The 25839-nt window shown below is 56.7% G+C and overlaps 2 protein-coding genes across 2 annotated transcripts; one reads left to right on the top strand and one right to left on the bottom strand.

Annotated features, from left to right (window-relative positions):
* Positions 1-10112: 10112 nt before the first annotated feature.
* EsH8_V_000550 (major facilitator superfamily domain-containing protein) lies at positions 10113-13124 on the top strand (the record flags this gene model as incomplete). Its single annotated transcript, XM_083273066.1, has 2 exons — positions 10113-10418; positions 10494-13124. The coding sequence occupies 2 exons, from the start codon at positions 10113-10115 to the stop codon at positions 13122-13124; spliced, it is 2937 nt and encodes a 978-aa protein (XP_083125781.1).
* A 216-nt stretch (positions 13125-13340) lies between these two features.
* On the bottom strand, positions 13341-14384 carry EsH8_V_000549 (dihydroorotate dehydrogenase; the record flags this gene model as incomplete). The annotated part of the gene is made up of 1 exon (XM_083273065.1): positions 13341-14384. One exon carries the CDS (start codon positions 14382-14384, stop codon positions 13341-13343), a length of 1044 nt encoding a protein of 347 aa, XP_083125780.1.
* Between the last annotated feature and the right edge of the window lie 11455 nt (positions 14385-25839).

Here is a 25839-nt window from a genome sequence, read left to right as displayed (position 1 = left end):
GTAGTGACACGGGCCCTGCGTCTCCTCTCCAGGGTAAGGTAGGATCCGTGTGGTCTGGGGTCCGGGGTTAGGGGCCCTGGGGTTTGGGTTGGGGTTAGCCAGGGAGAGAGGATACTGCACGCTTGTACTCCGCGTACCAGTATTGGCACCAAAGCGAGTACGAAAAGGCGGGGAGCGGGATAAGAGTGTGTGAGGCTCCCGTGACGGGCTGGTTGTCCAGCTGAGAGCTGGGAGCAGGGGACTATTCCAATATGACGATCAGCTTATAGAAAGCCCCAATAGCGACGGATGGTGCTACTGGATGGACGGGTGGAAAAGGGACAGCCGATGGAGGCCGGCTGGGTTGGTTTTCCGTGTGTTGGTTCAACCCGAGGACGGGACAGCCTCTTTTGACTGGACCTCAGGGGCACGGACGGAAGAGCAGAGGAGATGACGGAGGGATCGACGGCTTTGATGGATTAGGACGGGCTGAAAGTGTTGTGAGGTAGGATGGGCGACGAGCGATGGGAGGATGCTACGTTGTGGGGTGCATGAGAGGAAGAAGGTTGTGGAGGGATAGTTATATGGGTTTGAAAAGGGGTGATTGGGAGAGCCGGGGAGGGTTCAATGCGAGGTCGAAGAGGGGGAGGTTACCGCATACCTACGCCATGGGTGCTCCTGTCGACAGCCGGTGTACTGTTGTGCGTGGCAGATGTGACGCGACGAAATTGACAAGTACCCTTTTCGCTCAGGATACTACTCTCTCCAAACGGGCTATCGGGGGTGTATTGTTTTTGAGGCGGAAGAAAAGGCAGAATAGCGGGAAGCAAAAGCCCGCCAAAGTTGCCGTCACCTGTTTTGCCCGCCAATGCTTGGGCAAGCACAACCGACGGCGTATGCCCGGGGGGAAGGTGAGGAGGGAGGGAAGGTAGATAATCTCCTCTGGATCCCATCGCCGGTGCCGCCGCAGGAACTGTCTTGGCGGAGATGCACGTCGAGCCTTCCACACCGTCGAACGTGTAAGCTGGTCTGTGGAGAAGCAGGATCTTGGCGATGTAGCTGAGGATACAGTAGCATTCCAGCCGGTGCACTTGCAGGCAAGCTCGACGTGTTGACCGGTCCATACCCGTACCATTATCCCTCCCATGAGCTGGATGACAGGTAAAGGATCCAGTAAAGCATCGAAAGGCAGTGTTCAGCATGAGCGCGCCCGGCTCTTTCCATGGCGTAAGGCGAATATGGGCTTTTGGGCCGTGGGCTGGTTGTAGAACTCGTCGTCGAAACGCCAGCCAAACACATTCCAAGCACTGTGCCCGTCGGCGTGGCAGTCTCACACAAAATGCCATGGGGCTTTCGAACAGCCGTTTCTAGCTGGGAATGTGTTCTCCATTCCCGGTATTTCTTGCCGCGATGAGGTTCAGGCCTGGGATGTGCATCCAGGGGAACAAGACAAGACTCATATGCTCCCGTCTGGGAATGATACCGGCCTAATCGGCCCTCACAGGAAACCTCAGCGTCGTCGAATTTTCCCCGGCCGACCTGGCGTCTGCAAGTAGTGCGATTCGGAGACAGCATGATTCATAATACTGAACTCGATGCATCTTTAAACCCAGCAATGAAATCCATTTGAACCTTTTATATTCCAAGGATATATCAGGGGCTGGCAGAGGAGACGGCGGACTAACAAGAAGATACCGAAAAACGGACAAGGAATCTTTCAATAGGTTCTTTCAAATTTCTCCTGGGCTCATGGGTACCTCCCTCAATTTGTTGGCATTTTCAGTTGAAATATCAGCAATATACACGCGCTTACCGTTTGGCTTGTAGAGGGGCAAGTCGGGCTTGGCCGCATCATAACAGCAGTGGCTCAAGACATTGCCAGAGACACATGGAAAAAGTTATGCTGTATAGCGGGGGAAGAGTCAATCATTCCTCCTGTCTGCCAAACCTCTCGCTATCTTGCATGAGAGGCTTACTGAAGAAATATGCAAACACGCAGCCAACAGACGAACAACCCCCCTAAGTCTCGAGGATGCAGCAAATGTTAAAGAAAATGAATGGCAATATACATGTTTTCCTCCGGAGTCACTTCAGTGTTTCGTAATACGACTGGCAGAGACGGCAGATGGCTGGCCCGGATGATGTCGGGGAGCATAGGGGGCATCGGCCGTAGCACGGTGTCGGCACCGTAAACGGCCGTTCCGTGGACCACAAACACATACCCAAACTTCTTGGTGAACTCGGTCTTGATGTCGGTGATAATAGTGTAGCCGCACTTCTCTGTTTCGGCCGCGAATGCCTTCTCGACGAAGATCCAGCCCAAACCGCCGTCAAAACATGGCCGGCACAGTACGTCATCGCTCAGGGGCGGATGCTCGGGATTCTATGCAACTTGATGCAAATACAAGGTAGACGAAGTTACAGCAGATCACCCAACCTTCTGACAAGCTCGTTTACGAAACGCCCGTACGGCCTAAAAGCGTTGGCGTCTACGTAGATCGAGAAGGACGAGGTAGCCAGAGCTCGCCGTTCATATCATTGACGGGGCCCACAAACGGTAGTGATCTTGACATGGCTCTCGACACGGGGACCCATATCGACGAGGCTCTCACCACTCTCAGAACGCCCCGAGACGTCTATATATTTATAGGAACTTGTTGCAGTCAGAACCAGTTTCTATCGAATGTTCGTCATCGAGAAGAAGCAGCCAAAGAGACACCAGGCATTATGGAACTCTGCATTTATACATACGTATATATATTAATAGGTGGGCCTTTAGGCTACTATGTCCCAACGTCCGAGTTCTTTCTTTTCCTGACTTGTACTTCATATGGAATGGTAGACCTCCTGTTATGAGTTGCAAAAGCTGAACCTGCCGGAATGTGGCCGCTCCCGGGCCAGATGATACTATCCCATTCTCCTCTCTGCCAAAGCTGGGGCTAGGAGTTGCCATCGGCAAGCTTTAGTATGGACAGGGCCCTCCAACACTGACAGTGACCATACCGCGTCGTAGATTGTTACTCCAGCGGGTTGGCCCGTTGGTCATGTGCAGTTTCGACAACACGGCCCGAATAAGAAGCGGCCTCGGGTCTGTGGCGATTTTCTCGACGGGCATATTGACCGGGCACCATCTATTACATCTCCCACCACCGACTGAAAGACGTCGACGCCCAGGCACAATCATGGGGACGTCCCGCAGGATTTGTTCCGGCCCGGGATAGACAAGCCAACACGAAATGCAGATTGGTAGCAGTTCAGGGCGTCTTTGACGGCCCAGCCGCCATCGGTCTTCGCCAGAAGGCATCCGACTTGATCGGCTCCGATGCCCGGGGATTGAACCCGCAGCCTTCAGCAGCAGGCTTTCGTGACCCCGTGACCTAGGGGTGCGATTCAGACGCTAGACAAGGTGGTCTTCTGAAACCAATCCCGCCGACCTCTGAACATACGTGCGAGGTTCAGTCCCGAATTACAGATGTCAACCTCTAGGCTCCCATGTTTTACACCCAAGCTCGTATCAACGCTGACCGCATCAGCCTCTCGCCCAGAGGGCACATGACAAGAACACACCTGCCCCTGCATCATTCCCGCTATTCATCGAAGGGAGCACGTCTACGGTGAAGATGCGTATGCAATCGTCGTAGAAGCATTTCCAGGTAACCCAAAGACCGGAGGAATCGCTCCCTCGCCCTCTCAAGAACATCGGTGAAGAATTGTACCCATTGAAATGACCTCGGTTGCTTTTCGTCCATCTTCCGATGAGACCTGCGAGAGACGGATGAGTGATCAACCCCAACGAAGGATCGGGCTAGGCTCCCAGTTGGGCGCTGCCCTCCGTTGGTGGAGCGCTCCTGATGGACATGCGGCCCCATGTCCGCCATGGATATGAGTTGTCTCGGTCCATCTGAGCTCGTAAAGGGGTGAACGAAACCCCCCGTGCCTCCAAACCGTATGATTTCGCGACGACAACACCTCTCGAAGGAACCGGTGGCAATGCGGGGTTGGTCGGGCGGCAGGTAGTTCATAACTGACGATAACCGAAGTGAGGTGCGCAACGTTAGCATTGTCCACATTGATCGGCTGGCTTCATAACCAGCTCTCGGGAGACTTCTCTGTGTCTGGTCATGTTGCTGCCGGCAGACGACCTCACCATCTGGGCCTATCTCGATGTGTTGATAGACCAACTTGGGACACCCAGCCAAGGGCAAGTGGAACCGCAGTCCGCCGAACTGTAACCAGGAGAGGCCGACGAATTACTTCCACGTGGTTGGCAACGCATGGCAGCGCCCGCAACTCGACTCGTCGACGTCGGCTCTGACAACATCATACCAGGCCTATGCAACATAATGTGAAAACCCGGCATGGTCTGCGGTCTTGGTTTCAACAAAAGACTTTGACGGCTCCCCCATCCTTCGCACGAGTCGGTCCACTTGTGTGACGGGCGAACACCAACTCATCATGGAGGAGCCATCTTCGCCATTCAAGGGGCCCGTCGAGGCCAATCTAGACTTGGCCACGTCTTCAACTTACAAACGGGAAAGGGCAAAGTTTTGGTGTTGGCTATGTGCCCGTTGGCATGTTCGCCGAGTTGTGCCCCTTTGTGACGGCGAAGGAAAGATTGAGCGGCTTGCCAACAATCAACGGAAGGGCATCCGGAACTAATCAGAGGAGAGCCACTCGGTCAAGTCTGGCCCAGGTATTAGAAAAAGAGCGCACATTGAGACTACAAGTCTATTCGTGTGTTTGTGAATGTGCGTCAGAGAGCCAAAACCTTGACGCGGATGCTCTTCGTTGAATGGCGTTCAGGCCATATATGACAGGCATGTTTCGCAACGGAAACTAAAGATTTAGAGCGAGTCAAGCTGTTCTTGGTTATTTAACTCTGTTGTTGCATGTAGCAGGGCCTGGCAAAGTCTCTTCCTGTCCACCAACGGGTCTTCGCCGTCGAGATTTTCAGTTCTCAAAACAAGCTGTGGGCTACCAGGCCATCCCTCCGGAGAACCAGACGAAATGGACACAGGATGTCACAACGCGGCAATGCGACACAATGGACGAAGAAGACCCAGCCTCAACTCGCCCAGACGGGGATCACACCCAAGACTACGTTTACAAGCAACACCACTGACGGGATTGTGATATACGCCAAATACGTGCTTTTGGAGGGTCACTGGAGTTTGATCAATGTCGTGGAGACAGGCATCGTCTATCGCAATGTGCGAACCCGCCAGACGAAACAAGTAATGACGTTTGCACGCAACATACCGTTCGTCATGCTCGAGAAAATTTTACCAAGAAAAGTAGGATCGGCCTCTCTAGAGAAGATACGGAACCATGAGCCCATGGAACTTCCCGGGGAGGGCCTGGACCGCGTAACCTTGCCTTGGCTGCATCTACACCTAGTGTAAAGGATGCCCAATTCGATAAAGCTGTTTGATTGTTTCGGAGAGGCTCGTAGGTTGCGGCATGCAACTATGGGCACAAACATGCGCTTAGCAAACAATGTATGGGTATGCTTGCTCGTGCGGGGAACTCTTGTTAACAGCCCCGTCGAAACTTCTAGGTTTGCTCAACTGCGAAGCTTGCTCGCCTTATTCTGGCCCGGCTAGCGACAGCGGACATTGGCCGTGGGTTTGTGCGGCACAGGGCGGGTTGCCTGCCGGTGATGAGCACTTCTATTGCGTTTGCTCCATCACAGCTGCCACTTTTCTTGGCATCGGAAGTCGTTGTAAAGGAAAAAAGTCGTACGTGGCTGGGGTGCTCCCGCAGCGACTGACTCGCAGAGGACATGGAAAATGCTTGGCCTCAACGTCAGTTCGGTGCGTTGCAGGGGGTCGGCTGCAGTGGGCAGCGGCTGCCTTGATCGTCGGAAAGACTCGCAAGAATCGGAGGGGAAAAAGCCAGTTTGGGATTTTCAAGAAGGCTCATCATTTCGAAACCCGCAGAGTTGCAGTCGGTGGAAACTGCGCAGTGAGCTGGCGTTTGGCGCCAGTGGTCACAGCTTGTTCTGCGAGGTTATCGAGGAAGCCCAGGGTCTCATGCCGTGGGGTCGGTCCGTCAAGCTATCCACCGAGAGGATCTGAGATCGGGGGTCGACTGAGACGTGGCAGTGATATCCGTAATGTACACTACGAGTCGATTGAAAGAAGCTTCTTTTTCAACGGTTCGGATGACGTTATTCCCCCTCAATGTGGGCACGAAATTGACAAGGTTTGGTTTCGGAAGCGGTCGATCTCTGGAGCCGTGACGGGCGTTTGGCTGAGGGCAGCTTCCAAGCCCGCTACTCTGTACGCACCATCTGCGGTCTGCGTCCCCTCATGGCAGCCGGGCGAAGGCGGCGAAGACTCGGGCGAGGATGATGGGAAAGCCGCTTCGAGGGCCTCAAGTTGAGCAGGTCGGGCAGGTGGGCTGAATCAGCCGCCTTCTGGGCGCGGCTTGGCGCGCCAAGCCTCCGCTCGCCATTCGCGAGGCGTCAGACCAGATGGTCCCGTCTTGGGTCGCTCGCAGGATGCTCGGGGTGCCTGTCTTCTGGGACGCCACCGAGAGCTTGTTGGAAAGCCAAAATTCCAAAAGGATGGATTCGGCGGCTTGTCTGATGGGTTTGGGCTGGACCGCAAGCCGCAACCGGAAAGGTAGAAACGTGGGCGTGGAGAAGGCAGAGGCAAGAAAACCGTTGGCGACACGCTACACCGCAGCAGCGGCGGCGGCAGATGCAGTGGGAGATGCGGTGGAAGATGCAGTGGCGGTGCAGTAGGCATGCGCCGCCCATCGCAGGTGCAGGACGAAAAGTCGGTGGGGCTTGTACCGGTATTCGTACATGGTGAGATGGGACAATATACCTGCGGGCTGAATGGGAATCGGGCTCGGCCGACGTCAAGAGTGACGGATGGTCGGTAAAGTCGTCGATGTGACTTTGACGGTTGGCGCTCCCGAAAAGAGCGTGGCAGGGACGCACTGGATTTGATTCGGGCCCGACTGTGAACCATTCAATCAGTGCCATGTAATATAGGTAGGGGTTTAGGTAGATGCGGTCAACAACTGACAGTGCGTAGAGTTCGTTCCATCCTTCCTTCCGTCCCGAGCATTGACGGCCACCACGCCACTCGGCGCCACGCCACCAGTTCCGTCTGTGCTGTTTGTTAGGCCAAGTCAGGTCAGATCCAGCTGCGACGATGATAATGACAGCTGCGATGGCGACTGCGACTGCGACTCTGATTGCCCTTTTCCTTCTAAGCGGCCCTTCGTGACTGGCTCACCTCTCACCTCCTCTCCCACCGCCCCCCTCATATGGATCGACAAAGGGTCCGTATTCCAGCTATATTACCATGCTGGTAGAGGATGGATCATCCACAATTCGAGCGTGTTGGAGGTTGGCCCGCTCGTACTTCGGTCCCTTTCTCGCGCCATACAGACATGCTACTGGGGATTCCGCGCCAAGCCCACCCACTGTCATCCTCTCGAGCCAAGCATTTTGCACCAGAGTGCATTGAGCAGCTGGCTGCAACTTCTTGGCATTGTGGCTCGCTCGGGTATTGATTCGGCGAAGAACTTTTTTTTCTTCTTCTTTCACTCTTTCTTCCTTTCGTTTCCGTGTTGCTACCATGTAATAGTAATAGTGTAAGCACCAGGTTGTCCTCAGGTGGCTTGTCTCCACATTATTCCTCAATCTCACCACACGCTTGTCCGCATCCTCTCGCCTTCATTTGCCTCACCTCACTTTCAACCCATCCCGCCAGCCGAGGAAGCCATGAGCCGCCACGAGCCGTCTTTTCTTGCCTCGCCTCACCTCACCTTACCTCACCGAGGCAGATTGAATAAGGGAGGGGCATCCTCGGATGAGGAGGGGCAGCCAGTGGCAAAGTGTCGGCCAAGCCTGAGCTAGGTTTGGTGGCTCTTAGTGACCTGGCCCTTGCCTTTCAACGAGAGTTCGGACTCGCTCCCCCAACTCAAACAGGCAAAAGGCGGGAGGAGGATTACGGAGCACACTGGCAAATGTGCCACTGAGGGGGGGTGGGGAGGAGTCGCTGCCGTCGTGCGGGCTCTCTCCTCCGTCTCTTGCTCTCCTGCTCTCTTGCAGCGAGCCTCTGTGGGTGACTGACTGACTGACTGGGTGCTCTCACCTTCAAGGTTCCCGAGGCACTGCGGAGTATGTATGCGGCACCTTTGGTAAGGAATCCGGTCCCCGTCCTACTAGCAGCGTGGTGTATCCGTAATGCTCGCTACGATGCATCAGTAGCGTTGCCCCGCCCAATCCCGTGCCACTCGCCGCCCAGTGCTCTCTCTCTGCCTGTCTCTCCTTCTTTCCTCTGTCTTTCCCAGCCAACCCTTTATCCCGGGCGCCCATGGCTCACAGACTCATCCTGGTGTGACCTGGATCTAGCTGGCAGCAGTCCAGTCGAACTTGGCCCGAAGGGGCCCAGAATCCGGGGTAGTCCCGCCAGGACCAGCCGGCTGATTGGCTTCCAGCGCCTCGAGGATCGACGTTTCCATGTCATCGCCCACCGCCCGTTATTACGCAGTCCTCGCCAGTACGGGCACTTTCGCGACCATGTCACGCTACTGCAATCCGTCGCAATAACACTTGGGGTTGGGTACCCGCACCCGTACCTTTTGCTGCACATTCCGCAGCTAGGAACTCCTTCCGTGCTTCCTCGTACGCTAGACAGACAGGCAGAGGAGGAGGGAGTGAGAGAGAAACAGAAAGCCAGGCCGACCGCCTGGGGACGAAGGCACCGCACCACGACGCCGACACAGCACCCAGCACCGCCGAACCAGCGGTTCCACACCCGTACCGCACCCGTTCCACATTCGCGCCTTTTTTTTTCCCTCTTCCCCCGCCGACACATACATGCACTATACAACACTACTGCTGTGCAGTGGTTATACACGGTACGTACACGTACACACACATACACATTACATACATACGCAGAACAGGTAGGTCATTTACACGTATTTTTCGTCGTATTTTTTTCTGCTGGGTTTATCTTATTTTTACGACTCCTTGCCTATCAATGCGCATGCCGCACCGCTCCGTCACCAAGTCTGTCTACCTTGCCTGGTTACCCATTCACCGCCGCTGTGGACTCCCCGAGTGCTATTATTGGTAGGGTCCACGGTCTAATCTCGCTCTGCCACGCCCTCGCGTTGAGCCGACCACGACCGCCCTGCCTCCGGCGGAGACAGCATCTCCATTGATCCGCATCATCGCCCACTCATACGCTCCATCCTTTCCCAGGCTCTCCATAATACTTGGGGACGTATCCTTCGCCAAAGGAACGCATCCCCATAGCGTTTGCCCTGGATCGGAAAACTCTGCAACGGCTGCCACGGACGGTGGGACGCAAAACCGAAGAGCACGAGTCCACGACTCCGCCAACACAACCAGTCCAACCCAAACCAAACCAAGCCTTAGCCCAAGGGCCCGCCATCGCCTATTACCAACCCTTCTTGCTCACTGTCCAATTCTCAACCTCTTGACGATTCCATTCTTATTTCCCTTCCATTTGGGCACTCCCCTCGCCCTGCTCCCCTCGCTTGCGGCCACAGCCAACCAACCCGGCACTTTCGCCAAGGTACGCACACACGGCCGCTAGCTCGCCAGAGGACTTGACTTGTATGACGCTGCGCCATCCGTCCTCTGCCAATTGCCCACCGCGGCTTCGTCGGACATCCACACCACTCAAACTGCCGCCCACCAAGATATTCGCGCAAGCTTGCAGCTACAAGGATTGGATGACCGCCTCGACGCCCAAACTTCCAACTTTTCCATCCCCGGCCTTTCACGTCCCGTCCGACTCATTAGACCTGTCCCCGGCATCGACAGCGTCTCGCGGCCCCGAATTTCTCCAATAACCACATCGCATCCGCCACATCAAAGCTTTCCGCAACCCCTCGCCCGCGCCCGGCCTCACCCCACGATAGCTGCGTGCCGCCCCCGAACCTGCCCATCTAGGACTCCGATATCGAGCGAATTGCGCGCCCAACATCGACACCCCGACTGCGTCCATGTGTCGGAGCCTAAAGTCATGGCATGGTTGTCGTCAGTGTCCAGTTAACCACCCTACACTCCTCGCCAAACCTCCGTGGTGGTGAAGCCCGTTCCAGTTCCCCCGGTTGGTCGCCTCCTCTCGCCGAGCATGTCATCTGCCATTGCGACAGATGACGATGCGCCGGACCGCGGTCCGGCAGTCTTTGCCGTGACGGCAGCAACATTCGTCCTGGCGAGCGTCATGGTCGCTGCCCGCTTGGTTTGCAGGCGCTTCATCGTCAGAAACATCAGCTGGGACGACAAGATCATGTTCTTGGCCTGGTCGATTGCATTTGGTTTGTCATTCACGATTTGTTTCGGCACCCGGAAGGGGCTGGGTCGCTACGACGACGATATACCCCAGGGTCATTGGAATTCCCTACGAGCGTGCGAATATGTCTTTTCAATATTATATGTGAGTGCCGTCGCCTTGCCCTGTGCCTCGGAATCGGCATCGCCCGCCTTGCCTTGCTTACTTACACGCTTGCAGAATCCCGCCCTCATGGCGACCAAAACCAGCATTCTCATCTTCTACCTGCGCCTTTCCAAAAACACCAAAAAGGTGCTCCGGTTTGCCTCCTGGGTGACGCTGGGCATCGTCATCCTCGCCGGCACCGTCCTCACCCTCATCAACATCTTTCAATGCCGACCGGTCCAGGCTGCTTGGGAAATCTGGAGGGACACATCGCAATGCATCCCTCTTCTGACCGAGTTCATCTGCTCCGCCCCCATCAACATCGTAACCGACCTGGCCATCCTGGCCCTCCCCATTCCGGTCCTGACGGGAATGAGACTGCCGCCGAGGCAGAAGATCATCCTCGTACTCACCTTTACCATCGGTATCTTCGTCACAATCGTGGATGTGGTCCGAATCTACTACCTCCAGCAAGCCGTGACATCGGTGCCCACCGGCGTCTCGACGGATCCCAACTCCCACTTCGGCGGCACGCCCGATTTCGCCTGGAACTCGTCCCTGTCGTTCATGTGGTCGGCCGTCGAGGTGAATGTGGGAATGGCGTGCGCGTGCATCCCCACATTGAAGCCACTCATCATCAAGATTCTCCCTGCCATGATCATCGATCCCGACGGAACGCACTCGAGCACCCAGACCGAAAAGGACATGCTGGACAGCCCGAGGAATCGAACCGGCAGCGATGGACTCGTGTCACCTACCAACCAGAACCACCGAGGCTCTGTCAACATCCAGGAGCCCCCGGCAGCATTCCGCGCCAGCCGCGATATGAACGGGGCATTGAACGTGGACGAGAATGGCACGACTGCCCTCGAGTTCCTGACGACGCCGGACATGACGCTGGCCGAGTTCGAGGCATCTGGCGCGGCCAGGTTAGGAGGCTTGCCCACACGGACCTCTATGGCTACGAGCAGAGAAAACACCATCTACTTTGGTTTCGTCAACATGAAGCGGCCGAAAAGCATGGTCAAGTGCGATGCTCAGGAATCGGTTCGATACTGCCTCGTGGTCACCATCCTCTTCCTCATGTGGGGCATTTCGTACGGCCTCCTCAACACCCTCAACAACGTCATCTCCAACGTGTCCAACATGACGGTCGCGCAGACCCTGGGTCTCACGACCGCCTACTTCGGAGGCGGTTACTTCTTCGGCCCCCTGCTGGTGGGCGAGTGGATCCTGAGGCGAGATGAGCATCACCGAAGGAACCGCAAGAAGGACCGGCAAGGCGCAGACGGTGTCGGAGGCTTCAAGGTGACCTTCATCGTCGGGCTCTGCTTCTACGGCGTTGGGACAATCATCTTCTGGCCCTCCGCCGTCACAAAGTCCTGGGGCGGTTTCCTGCTCAGCAATTTCGTCGTCGGCTTCGGCCTGTCCGTGCTGGAGACCGGAGCCAACGCCTTCCTGATCTTGTGCGGGCCGCCAGAGTACGGAGAGACGCGACTGCTCCTCGCCCAAGGTGTCCAGGGCATCGGCGCCGTCCTAAGCGGCCTGATGGCCCAGAGAGTCTTTTTCACCAAGATCACCAACCAGGGCGGCTCCGACTCCACAACGCTGCTCAATGTGCAGTGGACGTATCTGGCCATCACGCTGCTGTGTGTCGCCCTCGGGCTCTTCTTTTACTACATGCCGCTTCCGGAATTGAACGACAACGAACTCCAGGAATCGGCCGACCGACTCCCGGTCAACCCCCAAAAGCGCAGCATAGGTGGCTTGCAGCTTCGCACATGGAGTCTGATCCTGGCCGTCCTTGCACAATGGACCTATGTTGCCTGCCAGGAAAGCAACAACATCTTCTTCCGCACCCTGGCCATAGCAATTCTTCCCAACCAGGAGGACTCTGGCACCGGTGCGACGAATGCCGACACGAATCCAGGAGAAAACAGCGACAAGCCGCCGGGCCTCGTGATAGGAGTCACCGACTACCACCTGGTCGCGCACAGCGTTTTTGCCGTTTCCCGATTCATGGTCGCCTTCTTGACGTATCTCTCGGTGCGCAACCCACGGATGCCGAAACCGAGAACGTGGCTGGCCATCAGTGTCAGCTTATCTATATTGTTCGCCCTCCTCATTGTCGTCGTGCGGCCCGACAACCCCAACCTGCTGATGGTTGTCGTGATCCTCTTTTACTTTGCCGAGGGACCCGTCTGGCCCCTAATATTCGCCATTGGCCTGCGAGGTCAAGGCCGTCGCACTAAGCGAGCGGCTGCCTTCATCACCATGGGCGGCTCAGGCGCGGCCTTCTTCCCTTACGTCGTCTACGCCATCATCAACCAAGGCGCCACGGTGCAGACCTCGCTTGTCATCGTTGTCGCCCTCTTCATCCTCACGGCCTTTTATCCCATCTGGCTCACCTTCTCCCGCGACGCAAGGACGATGACGGACCCCGCCCACTCGGTCATCACCCCCGAGGAGCGTGTTGCCGGGGAAGACGAATTCGACGTGAACCGGGAACTGAGGAGACGGCGAAGGACGCTTTCCACAATCGCAGCCAGGTCCAAACGGGCCAGCATCTTTAGCATAATCCCCGGCATGGGCAGAACAAACGCAGAAAGCGTTACGCCCCCAGCAGTGGAGCATTCCGAAGAGAAGAATGACTCCAACAAGGGGTCCGAGGGGGGAAACGACACCCATCGGACACAGACGGTATGAGCGAGCGAAATGTTTGATTATTATGTGCGACATCAGGCCTTGGAGCCTTTATATTAATTGCTATATACCCAATGATAATGATATTCGACGAATAAAAAGTTATGATCCAATACTTCTTAAAAAAGAAAACTTAAGCGATATTTTGGCACGTGTAGTGAAAGGCTGATCGGGACATGTCACCAACATGGCTTCCCCCTTCTCTCTGATCTCCTAGTTTCAGTGCTTGTGTAGCCCAGACGCAATCTTCTCAAAGACCTCCACGCCTTCCCTCCCCAAAGCCGTGCCCACCCCAATGGCGTACGCGCCAACGCTCTTCATGCGCCGGAAGCCATCCGCGTCCGAGACGCCGCCGACGCCGATGACCTTGATGTGCAACAGCTCGGGCTCCCGCGCCACCATCTCCGCGATGGTCTTGACGTTCCCCAGCGCCAGCGGGTGCAGCGGCGGCCCGGCCATGCCGCCCAGCCCGGACCCGGGGAGCCGCGGGCCCAGGGCGCCGTCCTCGCCGGCGTCGAGCAGAAGGCACGAGCCGAGGGTGTTGACGGCGGTGATGAAGCTGATCTTGCTGGGCACCTTGAGCAAGGCCTTGGGGGTGACGACGGTGGCGTCCTCGCGCAGCGCTGCGAGGAGCTCCCGGTAGTGGGCGAGGTGGGTGTAGGGCGGCGTCTTGAGCCCGACGGGGATGGCGGGGCGGGCGGGCAGGGCGGCGAGGTAGGCCCGCAGCTGGGCCTGATCCGAGGCGGGCGGGGCGGCGGAGGCGATGTTGGGGCACGAGAGGTTGATCTCCATGGCCAGCGGGTGCGGGGTCGTCTTGGCGAAGGCGGCGACGCGGGCGTAGCACTCGGCGATGTCCGCCGGCGCGCCGGTGACGGAGACGATGACGAGCTTGCGGTGGTGGTGGCCCGGGACGCGGCGGTCCGGGAGCCGGGAGACGAAGTCGAGGTACGTGTCCAGGGGCAGGGGGGAGTAGCCCAGGTTGTTGAGGGACGCCACGTCGGCGGGCGCGATGCCCGGCGGCGCCTCGGGGGTGGACGAGTTCGGGGCGGCCGAGGGCCTGGTGCTGGAGGGGTCGAAGAAGGCGTACTGGTGGGCGGCGTGGTCGTGGGGGAAGCCGCCCAGGAGGGAGGTCCGGGTCGTGACGGCACCGGTGTGGGGGCACGCGTGGAGGCGCTCGAGGTCCTCGAGCGTCGTCGCCCAGGGGTTGGCCGAGTTCAGGAGGGGCGGGGAGATTTTGAGCTCGGGAGGGGGAGGGGCTTCCATTTTCTTTTTTTTTGTGTCTTGTCCTGTTTTGTTTTTTCGACTGGTGTATCTGCGATCTTGGCGGGGGTGGTTGTTGGAGTGTGTGTGTGTGAAGGTAGGACCGGGTGAGTATATGAGAAGGCGGGGATTGGTTGCGGGGTTCGTTATTTGGCCGAGAGATATTCTTGATTAGACAAAGTGAATAATGGATGAGAGGGTTCGTGAGAGCTCGTGAAGGTTGCAGTGGTGGGTGGTTGTGGTGGTGTTGTCGTGCGATTCTGCGGCCCCGATTCGGGGTGGGGGCGGGGCGGGGGGAGGAGTGAGGCTCGATAAGATAAGATGCCGGCGACGTCCGAAGGAGGAGGGGTGGGCGTGGTCCGTTCGGCCGACTCGGGATGTCGTGTGCATATGTGAGACCCGGCCGGCTGCCACTCTTTTCGTTTCCTCGCACTTTTCACCTCGAATCTTTTAGGGGGTCTTTGGTTCAAGGTTGAAATATTTGCGCGGCCTTCGTTGTCGCGGAGGAATTTGGTTCCTGGCATCGGCAACCCTTCCCTCCCCCCCGGTGCGCTTGGCAGATTGGCGACTCGGTAGTGGGCCGAAGTAAAGAAGCTGGGATCCCGGGCGAGATCTTCTGCAACTGATAGATGACGTCCCGGTAAAGCACCCCGGACCAGAGGTACCGGGGGGGCGTTCTGGCACTCGCCTTCGGGTTGTGTTTGCCTGGGCAAGGATGCCCGCGAACCCCATGCGCCAAGACCGCTGTGCCTCTTGTTGGACGACGGTAGATCTCCCAGTCCTGTACCTATGCTTTTAGTCTGCCTCCTTCTTCCTGGGTCGTATCCTTGTAGTATTGCATAAGCATTTACGCATATGTTTTTCTGTGGCAATCGTCGAGTGAAATAGAGTTGGGAGGGATAGGGGTGGATGGGACCATGTCAGCATCACGCCGCGCGCTTTCATGACTTATTGGAGCATATTTTAATTTAAACATCATATAAGCTACTGGCTATACAGGTATTCAGATCAGTGTTGGTCTTTAAACAGTTGGATTGTTGAGTGAGATGCCGTTGTGTCTAGGCAGGTAGGCAAGTCTGGTTTCAGCTGCGCTGCTCATCCAGGCCATAGGGCTTCTGGTCTCGGCTCTCATGGCTCTTGGTCATTGCAGTATGGTATGGTGCATTGTCTATGGTCTAGTCACCCATCGTTTTATTGCCTTGAATTCCTGTTTTCCCGAAGCTGATTAGAGCAGAATGGGCACGTATTCAGCCTGGTCCCCCATTCAGATATATGGCTTTCGACAAGAATGTCGCTATTTTCCCCCTTCGAGCTTCTGGCTCCTACGATTGCATCTGAATAAGAAACAAACCACTCCTGTGCCCTTGCTCGGCTGCGAGATCTTTTATTGGCCTCACCCGAGACCCGAACTGCAAATACATGGGGGTGCGGCTTCTAAAACATACAAAAGAGCGCCAAAATATAAAAATACGGTGTTCTGCTCACGTCCTATCCTCGACATGCCGCCGGGACAGGCGAAATAGATAACAAGGCGAGTTGGAAAAGTAGAGGGATGGCGCGGCAGGGCAAACTCTGGTACATGGGGATATGTGCTGTTCCTTGCCCGAGCTACCGCCTTGTGTGCTAGTAAATGCTACAGTTTCAAGCGTCGACCAAGTGGAACGTTTGTACGGCGTGGGGTTTCAAGAGTGGTACGGAAGGATACACAGTACGGGCGAAACTTGATGTCTTGGAATGGAGCATCTCTGTAACGTTGCCGCCGGACACCCTCCTTCAATGTTGCCTTCTGACCGGAGCGAGCGGGCCAGCCGCACGTCAACAGGAAAGTCTTGGAGACTGGTCCGCCAAGATGACTTTCTGGACGATTGCCGGTAGTCCAACTTGACTTGCAGTAACTAAATCACGCGGGATATCCCGTTGGAGACAGACACAAGTACACAAGGGGGCTAACCTAGAGTTATTCTCGTGTTGTCACGAGGAGTGCCTTATTTGGTAAAGGACGGCGGACCGAGAACGACCACGCCGTCATTGTCGGTCGAGTGAATCGAGACAGAGTTGTTTGGGTCTAGCAGATCTCAGATGAGCTAAAGGAGAGTCAGGTTTCGCGAGCCTACGAGTGTACAAGTGCCTGGCCGGTGGTCTCAAGGCTCTTCAAAGCAACCACCGGTCTGTATTATTGGGGATCTCGACTGTCACCGGCTCGGGGATTCCTCTGGGCTGACGGGTGTCAACCATTACGGCCCCCCAGGATAGGTCTCATGAAGTAGATGTCGCCCCTGCGCTTCTCCAACTACCCGTCCGACTAGGTGCCAAAGATGCAGCGACGCAGTCAGAGTTGAGTGGGTTTTCAAAGGCCCAGGCTTACTCATTCCCGAGTAATCACAGAGAAGCCGGTGGCAGAAACCGTGGCGATCCAACATCATCAGTCATATTCACGTGCCGGGAACCGACCACGGAGCAAGGGACACAGGATTCGGCACCCGCCTGGGACTCGCCCCTCGGCTGCAGCAATGCCATTCAATTTGTTCTATTTCTTACCACCAGCGGCTTGGATTTCTTCGAGCTTCCGGCGTAGCCGTCGTCGGCAAGCGAATCGCGGGCGATGGACCGGCGACTGGGGCGGCCTGCCCTGTGTTAGCCTCGATTATGGAGCCGGTACATCCCGCCGTCCTCCGTTTCAGCGACGGTGACCTTTCCAACGAGCCGTGGGCCGGCGAGGAATTCAAGGGAAGGCTGTCTTCAACCCCGGAAAACGTTCTTCCAACGACCTGGCCACTTGGGTTCATGCAGGGACGGCTTGCCACGGAATGCTGGCTTGAGGACGTACCATGCCGGATTCCCGACCTTATCGGAGCACGAGTGCCCTTCTATGAGAAGCTGGTAGCTGACCGTCGCCTAGGACGAGCGGATTCTTCAACGACTTGCGGCCCTCCTTGCGCCGAGGTAGTCTAAGCTCGTAGGCCCAGTGCGTCAATGACAGGAGACGGTTGCTGAAGAGGCGGATGTTCTCCAATGGGACCGATCACAATACAGTTGTCGGTCACGAAGCTCCATTAACTTTGCCCAGCCACGGAGACTCGCCAAGCCCAACTTGGAATGGCAGAGCCGACTTCCTACAATCTTGCAAGAAAACATGTTAATCCCTCTCCTCTGAAGTGATGTCACATGCCATCAGGCCTGTCTGATGACCCAGGCATGCCAGGGTTCGTCGTTAACCCTCCAAGGCCGTAAACTTGCGGCCGATGCGGTGATCTCAGCCTCTCGCCCGGCTGGGGTAGGGTCGCTGACCAACGCCGGCTTACGAGAAACCCCAAACAAGACGGCTAGAACCGCATGCTACTCCCGTCATTTGCGTACGGCAGGTAGAGTTATCTCTGATCCCCAAACTCTGACGGCCCCCCATAGCCCGGAACGATTACAAGGTCCACGTGAACAGACGACTAATCAACGCATACACCTCGGGAGTATGCAAATATCGCTCAGCTTGGCTGCCAAAGGCCCAGGCACAGCCACGTTACGGGCGAGACTAGGCAAACGTCCGTAATTCGGGTTGGCGGGAACAAAGGTTCACAGGGCCAATGTCTCTGGATAGTTGCCGACTATACGGCCAAATAGCCCCCCTTTCCACACCCAAAGGCCGTCCCCAACCAGCCTGTGACCCGGAATGACTTGTCAGGTATGCGGGATTTCCATGTTCGTCATCATTAGCTTCAACTGAACACCCAGCCGGGATATGAACCGAAGTGAAGAAAACCTGCAAGCCCGGCACACCGGGGCCCACTGGTAGCGCCCTTTGATCCGGAGCCAAACCAACCACGACATCGGCGCCGGTTGGAAGCCCTCCCCCCCTCCAAGATCGGGGTTTGGCGCCACGAACGCGAGAGAGTACGTACAACCAACCGACTCTAGCGACTCGGTTGGCCCTGGCATGAGGAAGTCAAGCGCAGGCCCAAGCCTGTGCTGCAGCAGACGTCATTGCGCGCGATCAAGATGCATCGCGCCGCGATCTTGCAGATCGGAGGATCCGGCGACAGAAAATCAAGGCCCAGGTCCGCCGGGCTCGAGGTGAACCTGGCCCAAAACCACCATCCCGCCGTGTTTGGGACGCCGTTTTGGCATCGTAACGTTCGCCATTTTCTAGTGCGGAAGCCTTCCCGGGGCGGTCACGGACGAGCCCTTCGTTCATCCAGGCGGGCCACGAGCAGGTGGTAGCCCTCTGGGCATATCTACAGATGGGGCCCCAAGACGCATTGCCTGAGAGGCCTGTGTCCCCCTAGCAGCCGGGATTTACCGGGATTTACTGGTCGGCCATCTTACGAGGATAGCGTGCATGCACCAAAGGACGGGTAAGTTGTCAGTGGGTTGCCGGCACCCATCACCAGAGTTATTTCCGCAGAGACCCTTCTTAGACACTCGGAGCCAAGGGACCCTTGGGAACGAGACGTGCACATTTGACGGGAAGGCCAGCATTTGCACAAGCCGCATCCTAGCTTCTCGTCCGTGATTATCCATTTGTATTATTTTTTAAAGGCCCGGGGCGGGCTGCCGTGCGGGTCTAGCATCGACCAAAAACCCACTCTCGAGCAGATTGCGATCTTGTCTGTGGGGGGGATGGCCCCGCCAATGGAGAGGCGGATCGGGATGGAGACGGCGATCTTTCCTTCTCGCTGTCAGGAGTTTGCGCGCGTCGAAGGGTGCCCATTGGCGGCTAGATCAGGAACAAAATGCGCCTTCATTCTTTGCATGACTGCGCCGTGGGCCAATGGAGGATCGGAATCGACCGTCCAAAGCTGTTCCTGATTGCCCCCAGGGCTGAGTCTGAATGTCTTGCGAAGAGAAGCAGCCTCGTTAGGCTGGTTGCCATTGAATCGAGGTTGTTCTGCGTCGTCCGATGTCTGGCAGCCGGGGCGCATTGATTAGACGGATGCGAGGCGCCCAGCCCCCAGCACGTTCCACGAGCTTGGATTGAGAAAGCTACGGCGGTTTCGGAGCCAATATCTACTTCATGTCTCGTTGCTGCCCATATGGCGGCGCCTTGGTGTCAAATACGGATGGGCTTCAACCATCCCATTGCATGCTCTATCCAGATGGCGTAGGGTCGAAGCCGTCCCGGAGATTTTGATGAACCAAGTGGCGCACAACCCAAATGCCGACAGGCTTCCATCCCCAGATGGATAAGGCCCCCTTCAGTTCAGGCGGGGGTCGGGAGTCTTGTCTGTGGAGATTGAAAGGTTCAAGTGTCGGCCACTCGGTGTGTGCGAGGCGATTGATGCTCGAGCTTCTCATATGGGACGGGATGAGTGCAACCAGGCCTCTTGTGCCGCGAGTTGCAACTGTCGCGAGTGCATGCCGTGGTACCCACCGACGAGATTGTTTGACTGAGCCATGTGTTTGCTTGCTGGCGGTGCTTTGTGCAACGCCCGGTCTCGATAAATGGCGTGTTTCTCGCAGACAGAGAGGGATGCAGATGGCATCGGAGGCGTCGGTGGTGGCATGGACGCCACATGGCCGGGACAGCATTGTCTTGGACTCTGCATTCGAACACGGTAACCGAGCCGTGTTGTATGGCGGGTGCAGGCAAAGAGCAAAGAAAGATGGGGGGCATACAGCCTGCAGATGGCTATCGGTACCTCGCTTGCATCACATCACAGCGATGGTTGAACGAGCAAGGAGTCTCAGATCTGGGGTTGTGGAATGCGGCCGGGGATCCATGTCGAGTAGGTCTGGTTAGCGCGAGTCTGCAGAGACAGAGGTCACAGCAGGAAGGCAGCAAAACATGACAAGATCGGTGGTTCTAGTGATTCTCGAAGGCTGCTGGGCATCACGGTGACATGAATAGCAGCGCCGGGCTAAGGTGGCTCGGTCTCAGAATCCATGCATCCAAGCGCCCGGCTGCTTGCTTGGTCTCACCCTGATCAGACGATGTCGGGGTCTCGACTGAGCGTCGACCATTGCTCGGTGAGACCTTGAATACGAGTGGAGGATACATGCGATAGATTTTGTAACCGTGTCCGTCGGGGTTCTCCAGAGTTGTCGGACTGAAGCGCGGCCGCGCTCTTCCAGGGAGGAGCACGTCGGCTTTGGGAGCCCCGGGTCGGTTCCGTCCTCCATTCCGTCAACTCACAGCGAGCCCCCCCCCCCAGGCTCCGATCCAGAGCACCTTGCCAAAGTGGGCAATGCACCTACCATTGGCACTGCACTTTTGTACATGGTCTGCAACGCTAGCATAGTACGGACGCACATGTAGCGCGTCCTATGTAGTAAGCATGCTCTCTCTTGGGTTTATTGGCTGATGCTTCTGCCAGGGTCATGGTTCGGGGCCATCTGCCACCATTCACAGCCTGTTCCAGCCTACCGCATCACCTGCTGCTGAGTTAGTCGCAAGGCACAAGTCATGGGCGAAGCACCGGGCACACACGCCTGATTCGGGTGATTCGCCACACGTTGCACACTGTTCTGTTGCTCGCTTGACCTAGAGCAGTGGGACCCAAAGATGGCGAGTGACGCTGGACGTGTGATACAGGTCGATGGGGCACATCCGGGTCGAGTCCCACCCTCCCGAACGTGAGGACCCGACGCCGAGTGAATGCCCTACATCATATATAGTGGTATACATACCGTACGAGTACTATGGTGAAGGTAAGTGACTAGTGTGTGCCTTGTGTCTTGGACTTGGACAAGGTCTTTTTCTGGAGGAGAAGGGAGAGGGGAGGGGCTCAGCAATGGCTCGCTTGTGCTTGGCCCCGTTTGCTGAGCCGGGGGCCTGGGTCTGAAGGTGCCCTGTCATGCCTGTCTGGTCCCGCCTGCCGGACCGGGCTTAGTCAACGGTACGTACCCTTCCCCTTCCGTTTGCCAGCCAGCCTCTCTGTCTGTTCCCCTGCATGGCAAATTGCTGGACGAGCAGAATGATGATGGACCAGTTAGCTATTCGGCGAAAGGTCTGAGAGCTTTCGCACCTAACTGAATAGCACTGCGAATGGCCTGTAAATAGAAGACGGGCCGGCGGGCTCTTCCCAAAAGCCGGCGCGACGTCGTCCGTTCGTTCGACACATGTTCTTTGATCGGCAAGGGGGCGGCTGTTCGTTTCCCCCCCAGGCCGGCGCTCGTTCCTTTCCTCAGCCGCCATCCAATCTCCCGAGTGCCCTCGGACGTTTTGACTCAGCCGTCAGACCCAGAGCATTGGGTGCCGGCACCTGCACCGTTTCCCACGGTTCTGGTGACGTTCCGTCTCTGCACTCTTTCTCTGCGCGCTCTCTCCAATCCTTCGTCACCCCTTCCATTTTTCTTTTTGCCTGACCGCGCCCATGTTACCGGGTGCCCTTCCCTTCCATGCCATGCCCGTCATCCTCATTTGCCCAGTAACGGACCAAAAAAAAAAACACATGGCACACGCCTCGCCTGGCCGCTCTCGAGTCTCGAGTCTGAGTCTCGACTCATTCCTCCATCTCCGTCCCAGGCCCCCGGTAACAAAAGCTCGAACAGAAATTGATATGCCCCCCTTTTTCCTTTTGGCTCCTTTGGCACCCTAGCTTTGGCTCGGTCGAAACCCTCCAACAAGTCTAGCTTTTATCAACGGTCGGGATCCGACACGACACAACCCCGGCTACTTGCCTTCCCTACCTTGCCTTGCTCTCAGCCTTCTCAGGTCCTGGATCCCGGACCCGACCCAAGCACACTGCCTGTTCTGCCGCTGCTGGCGCTGTTTCCCTTGCAATACCTGAATGCCCGTACCTTTCCTTATCCCACTGAAGTCGCTTGATATCGATTCGTGTCGCATCTACCGTCCCGGAACAGGTACCCCAAAGGCGGGAATCGCTGCACATCTATCTCCCTTCCCCGACTTCCTCGCCTCCCGACCGTCCTCCTGCAGCGGCTGTTGCACGGCGCAGAGGGCAGGGTAGCGCCAGTCCGTCCAGGCGGCGGTGACGCCACAGCCCACCTACCGACGCCTTTGTGCAACCATTCATTCTCTTTGTCCTTCCCCCCCCCAACCCCAAAGGTCGCTGGTCTCTCTCTACTGTCTCCGGAGAACTTGGCCACGCTAGCCCACTAGTAGAGCCGGCCATGCGGTACGGATACTGCTTGGTCTGAGACTGGCCACCGGTACGGATTCCATACCGCGCATCCTACCTGCATTCTGCAATCGCGCCCACACACACACATGGCGCGAGCAACTCTGCGACCCTCGTCCAGATCCAACTCCATCCTCCTGTTCGAGCCCCGTCGCTACTCCCACACTAGCTAGCATCCTACGTGACACTACGCCAAAAAGGCCCAGTCGTCTCCGTATCCTCTTCGTCCCTTTCCCATCCCGCTGGAACCTACCCTACATACAAAACCAATTTACCTCCTCCTCTCCCATCTCACCACCCAGTCCTCGATTCCCCTCGCCCTCGCCTTACCTCCGTCATCTCTGAGAACCTCGCTCCACACTACCGTGCCACCCCCCCTCCGTCAACGTGTTGCTGCAATCCCCGACGACTTTGACGACTTACGGGCCCATACATTTGACAAAAGAAGCGTCTTCCCCAATCTACGTCTCGTCATTGCCCGGTTTTTGTATTCAGCCTCAACACCAGCGAAGTCTTATTCCCACTATTAGCACTTTCCCTTCAGACTGTTTCAATAGTCAATATCCTACTTTTGCGGCCGCCACTGCGCCTCCCCGCCTGCTATTTAGCACAGCCGCGGATGCCTTCATAACACCAGCCCGCCCCCTCCCAAAAGCGAGCGGCGGCTCTCAATTCTGCTCCTGTCTGCGAGGGACCGGGGCCAGCTAAACCCGTCATCACTGCCGCTGCCAATCCCATGACGAGACGAAATGTTCGACCACTACGCATTAGGAACTCAGGTGCGACCCGATGGCGATGACGCCAGCGAAGAGCCGCATCTGTCCCCGAGACAGCGCCCGCGAGAACTACACATGTCAGCTACAGTACAGGCGTCTTCCTCGACATCTTCTTTACTTGCCGATCCCGCACCGCCAAGCTCACCACAGCCCATCGACAACCTTGTTCATGAGCTCAGCAAGCGAACGTTTCTCCCAGAGTTGCGGCGCCCGACCGCGCGCGGTACATCTATCTGGACATCGACACCGATTATAGCCGAGGCTGCTCCGCTGGAGGCGGATGACGACTGCGACATGGACGTTTGCATGGATGATGTCAAAGAATACCAGCCGGTCGCCGATTGGAAGAGATCAAGACGCCAGTGCTACAGCCGTTTTCTCAGCAACCCGAACAACGCCCGAGCCATAGAGGCCCGTGTAAATGACATGATTTCGAAAGAGTCGCAATGCAACGTCCGCCCAGCGCAGGTGCTTTCGTCTTCGTCATCAAGTGTGCCCACATATCCGAGCCTGCCCGTGATCGAAGTAGACGACTGTCAGGAGCTTGGTTCGCCGTCAACGCATCTGGAAGTGGACGAGGGCTTTTCCGGCGATGGCGAAACACTCTCTTCTATGCAGAGGCTGCTGAACGGCGACAGAAACAGGTCGGCAGGCATGTCTGGAAGCTTGCGGAGGATAGGGCATCTGGAATTCAGAGGCTCGGCGGAGACAGCACTCCGATGTAAGAACGTGGTCAGACAACGTCCCAGGATGCGAAAACGAAAAGTACCAGGGCCAACACCAAACCCTCGACCGACCTGAATCGACAGGGCCTGAAGAGCTCGACCGACGTCGATGGCTCTGTCACAACATTTCAGCTTTCTTGTACGAGCGATAGGCGGGACTTTTAGCGATATACCCACAGGAACGGAGCATTAGGCATAGACGACCAAGTTTGGCAACGGCGTTCATACCAGGGGCGGTATTTGATTTTGGGCAACACGCAACACGAGGCGGTTGATTGGCTACTGGGGCTCTCCGGCCAATGGAGGGCTGTTGGCGTTTTTGTTGTGTCTAGTACGGCACAGGAGCGTTTTGCGTTTTGCAAAGCTTGCAACATGCCGCTCGGCATGGTTGCTTTTTTCTTCTTCTCTCCCGGCCTTCACTCGTTTGGTTCCCGGCGTCGAGGACGTCATCGGCTTCCAGATACATGGACGGGCGGAAGCGCTTATCGAGTCATTGATTGCGAAAACCCCGGGTCCCCGGCCAGCTTTCCATTCACAACCGCTCGTAGCCTTCCGGGTTGCAGGAGGGAGGCGGCCAATATTTCTAGCCAGTGGAAGGCGCCATCCGGTGAGGCATGCACGTTTACCGTGGTCCTCTGGACAACTTCTAGGGTGGATACTTCGGCGTGATTTAGACACCAGATCGAATCAAGAATCCAGGCCTCCTGCGTTGCGGAGTGTCGCACCCTCAATTTCCAAACGTTTTCAATCTGAGCCATCATGATGACTAAGACTAGGATGATACAGGACATCGATGCTTTCAGAATCACCGTTCTCGCGGATGGAGGAGGAAAAGGCGTGTAACACACAACGGCTATACCTCACGAGCAAAGTTGCTCCGACAGATTGAAAGCCTATTGTGGCCAACACAGGCTTTGAGGGGGTTCGATTCATGCAAGTCGCACAATGGACAATAACCCCTCCCGCCCTCTTTGGGCCAGTAAAGTGTGCCATCACCCCCTCCCAATGACACTCGTCAAACCTTTGCAGTCCTCATCTGATAAGTGGCACGGGGCAAGGACGGAGCATGGGACATTCCAGTCATCGCCGGGCTAACAACCGCCACGCTTACAGGCACCACATTACATGACCCATAACCCTACACCGGTGTTCCTCTTCGGCCTATAGGCAAAGGAGCTTACAAGTAACGAGGTGACGATGCTGGTTTAGACTTTCAGGCGGCAATCCTATTCTAGGCGCGGTCGACGAGGGTACATGCAGTAGTGCATCCAAGACAGCACCTACCTCATCAGAGTTGGCCTTCTCTGTCAGTTGCGAATGGCCTAGGCCGCGAAGAGCTGGGGTACCAAATCTGGGCCACGAGAGTCAGTCAGAGCCTGGAGCCTGAAGCCTGGGCCAGTTGTCGGTCCGGCCGTCGGAGGCGTGGTTCTTTGCAGTTTGGCACAGCCATCGCCCTCAGCCGGCGGCGCCCTTACCTTTCTCGAAATATCTCCGGGTCCCTTGTTTGTCGCGGCTGCACCGCAGCATACCGTGTTCTATTTTTCACCATAGCACACCTTCCAAGCGGAGAGGATGTGGGAGGGACGGGGAAGAGGCGGCCCCCATCTTCATGTGCCCTCACGCCATGAGGGGACTCGCATCGCCCAGACCATGATGGCCGCAATGTTCTGGCCGTGGCGTTCTCCAACTTCAAAATGCCCGCTACTACAGAGGGGACATTTGGGATATCAAGGTGACAACCAAATGCTCAATTGGCGCGTTGGAGCGAGGCAGGTACAAACCCGCAGGAGTGGATGTGTGCCTGCAGTTGCGGTACGACAGCTCTTTGTCCATGGTTAGCCCTGGGCAGGAGGGGGAGGAAAGGGATCTCTTTTTGAGGGTTTCT

This window comes from Colletotrichum jinshuiense, chromosome 5, assembly GCF_051148585.1.
Source record: "Colletotrichum jinshuiense chromosome 5, complete sequence".
Classification (NCBI taxonomy): Eukaryota; Fungi; Ascomycota; class Sordariomycetes; order Glomerellales; family Glomerellaceae; genus Colletotrichum; species Colletotrichum jinshuiense.
Note: the sequence above shows the minus strand (reverse complement) of the source record. Positions and strands in the feature narration are given on the sequence as shown.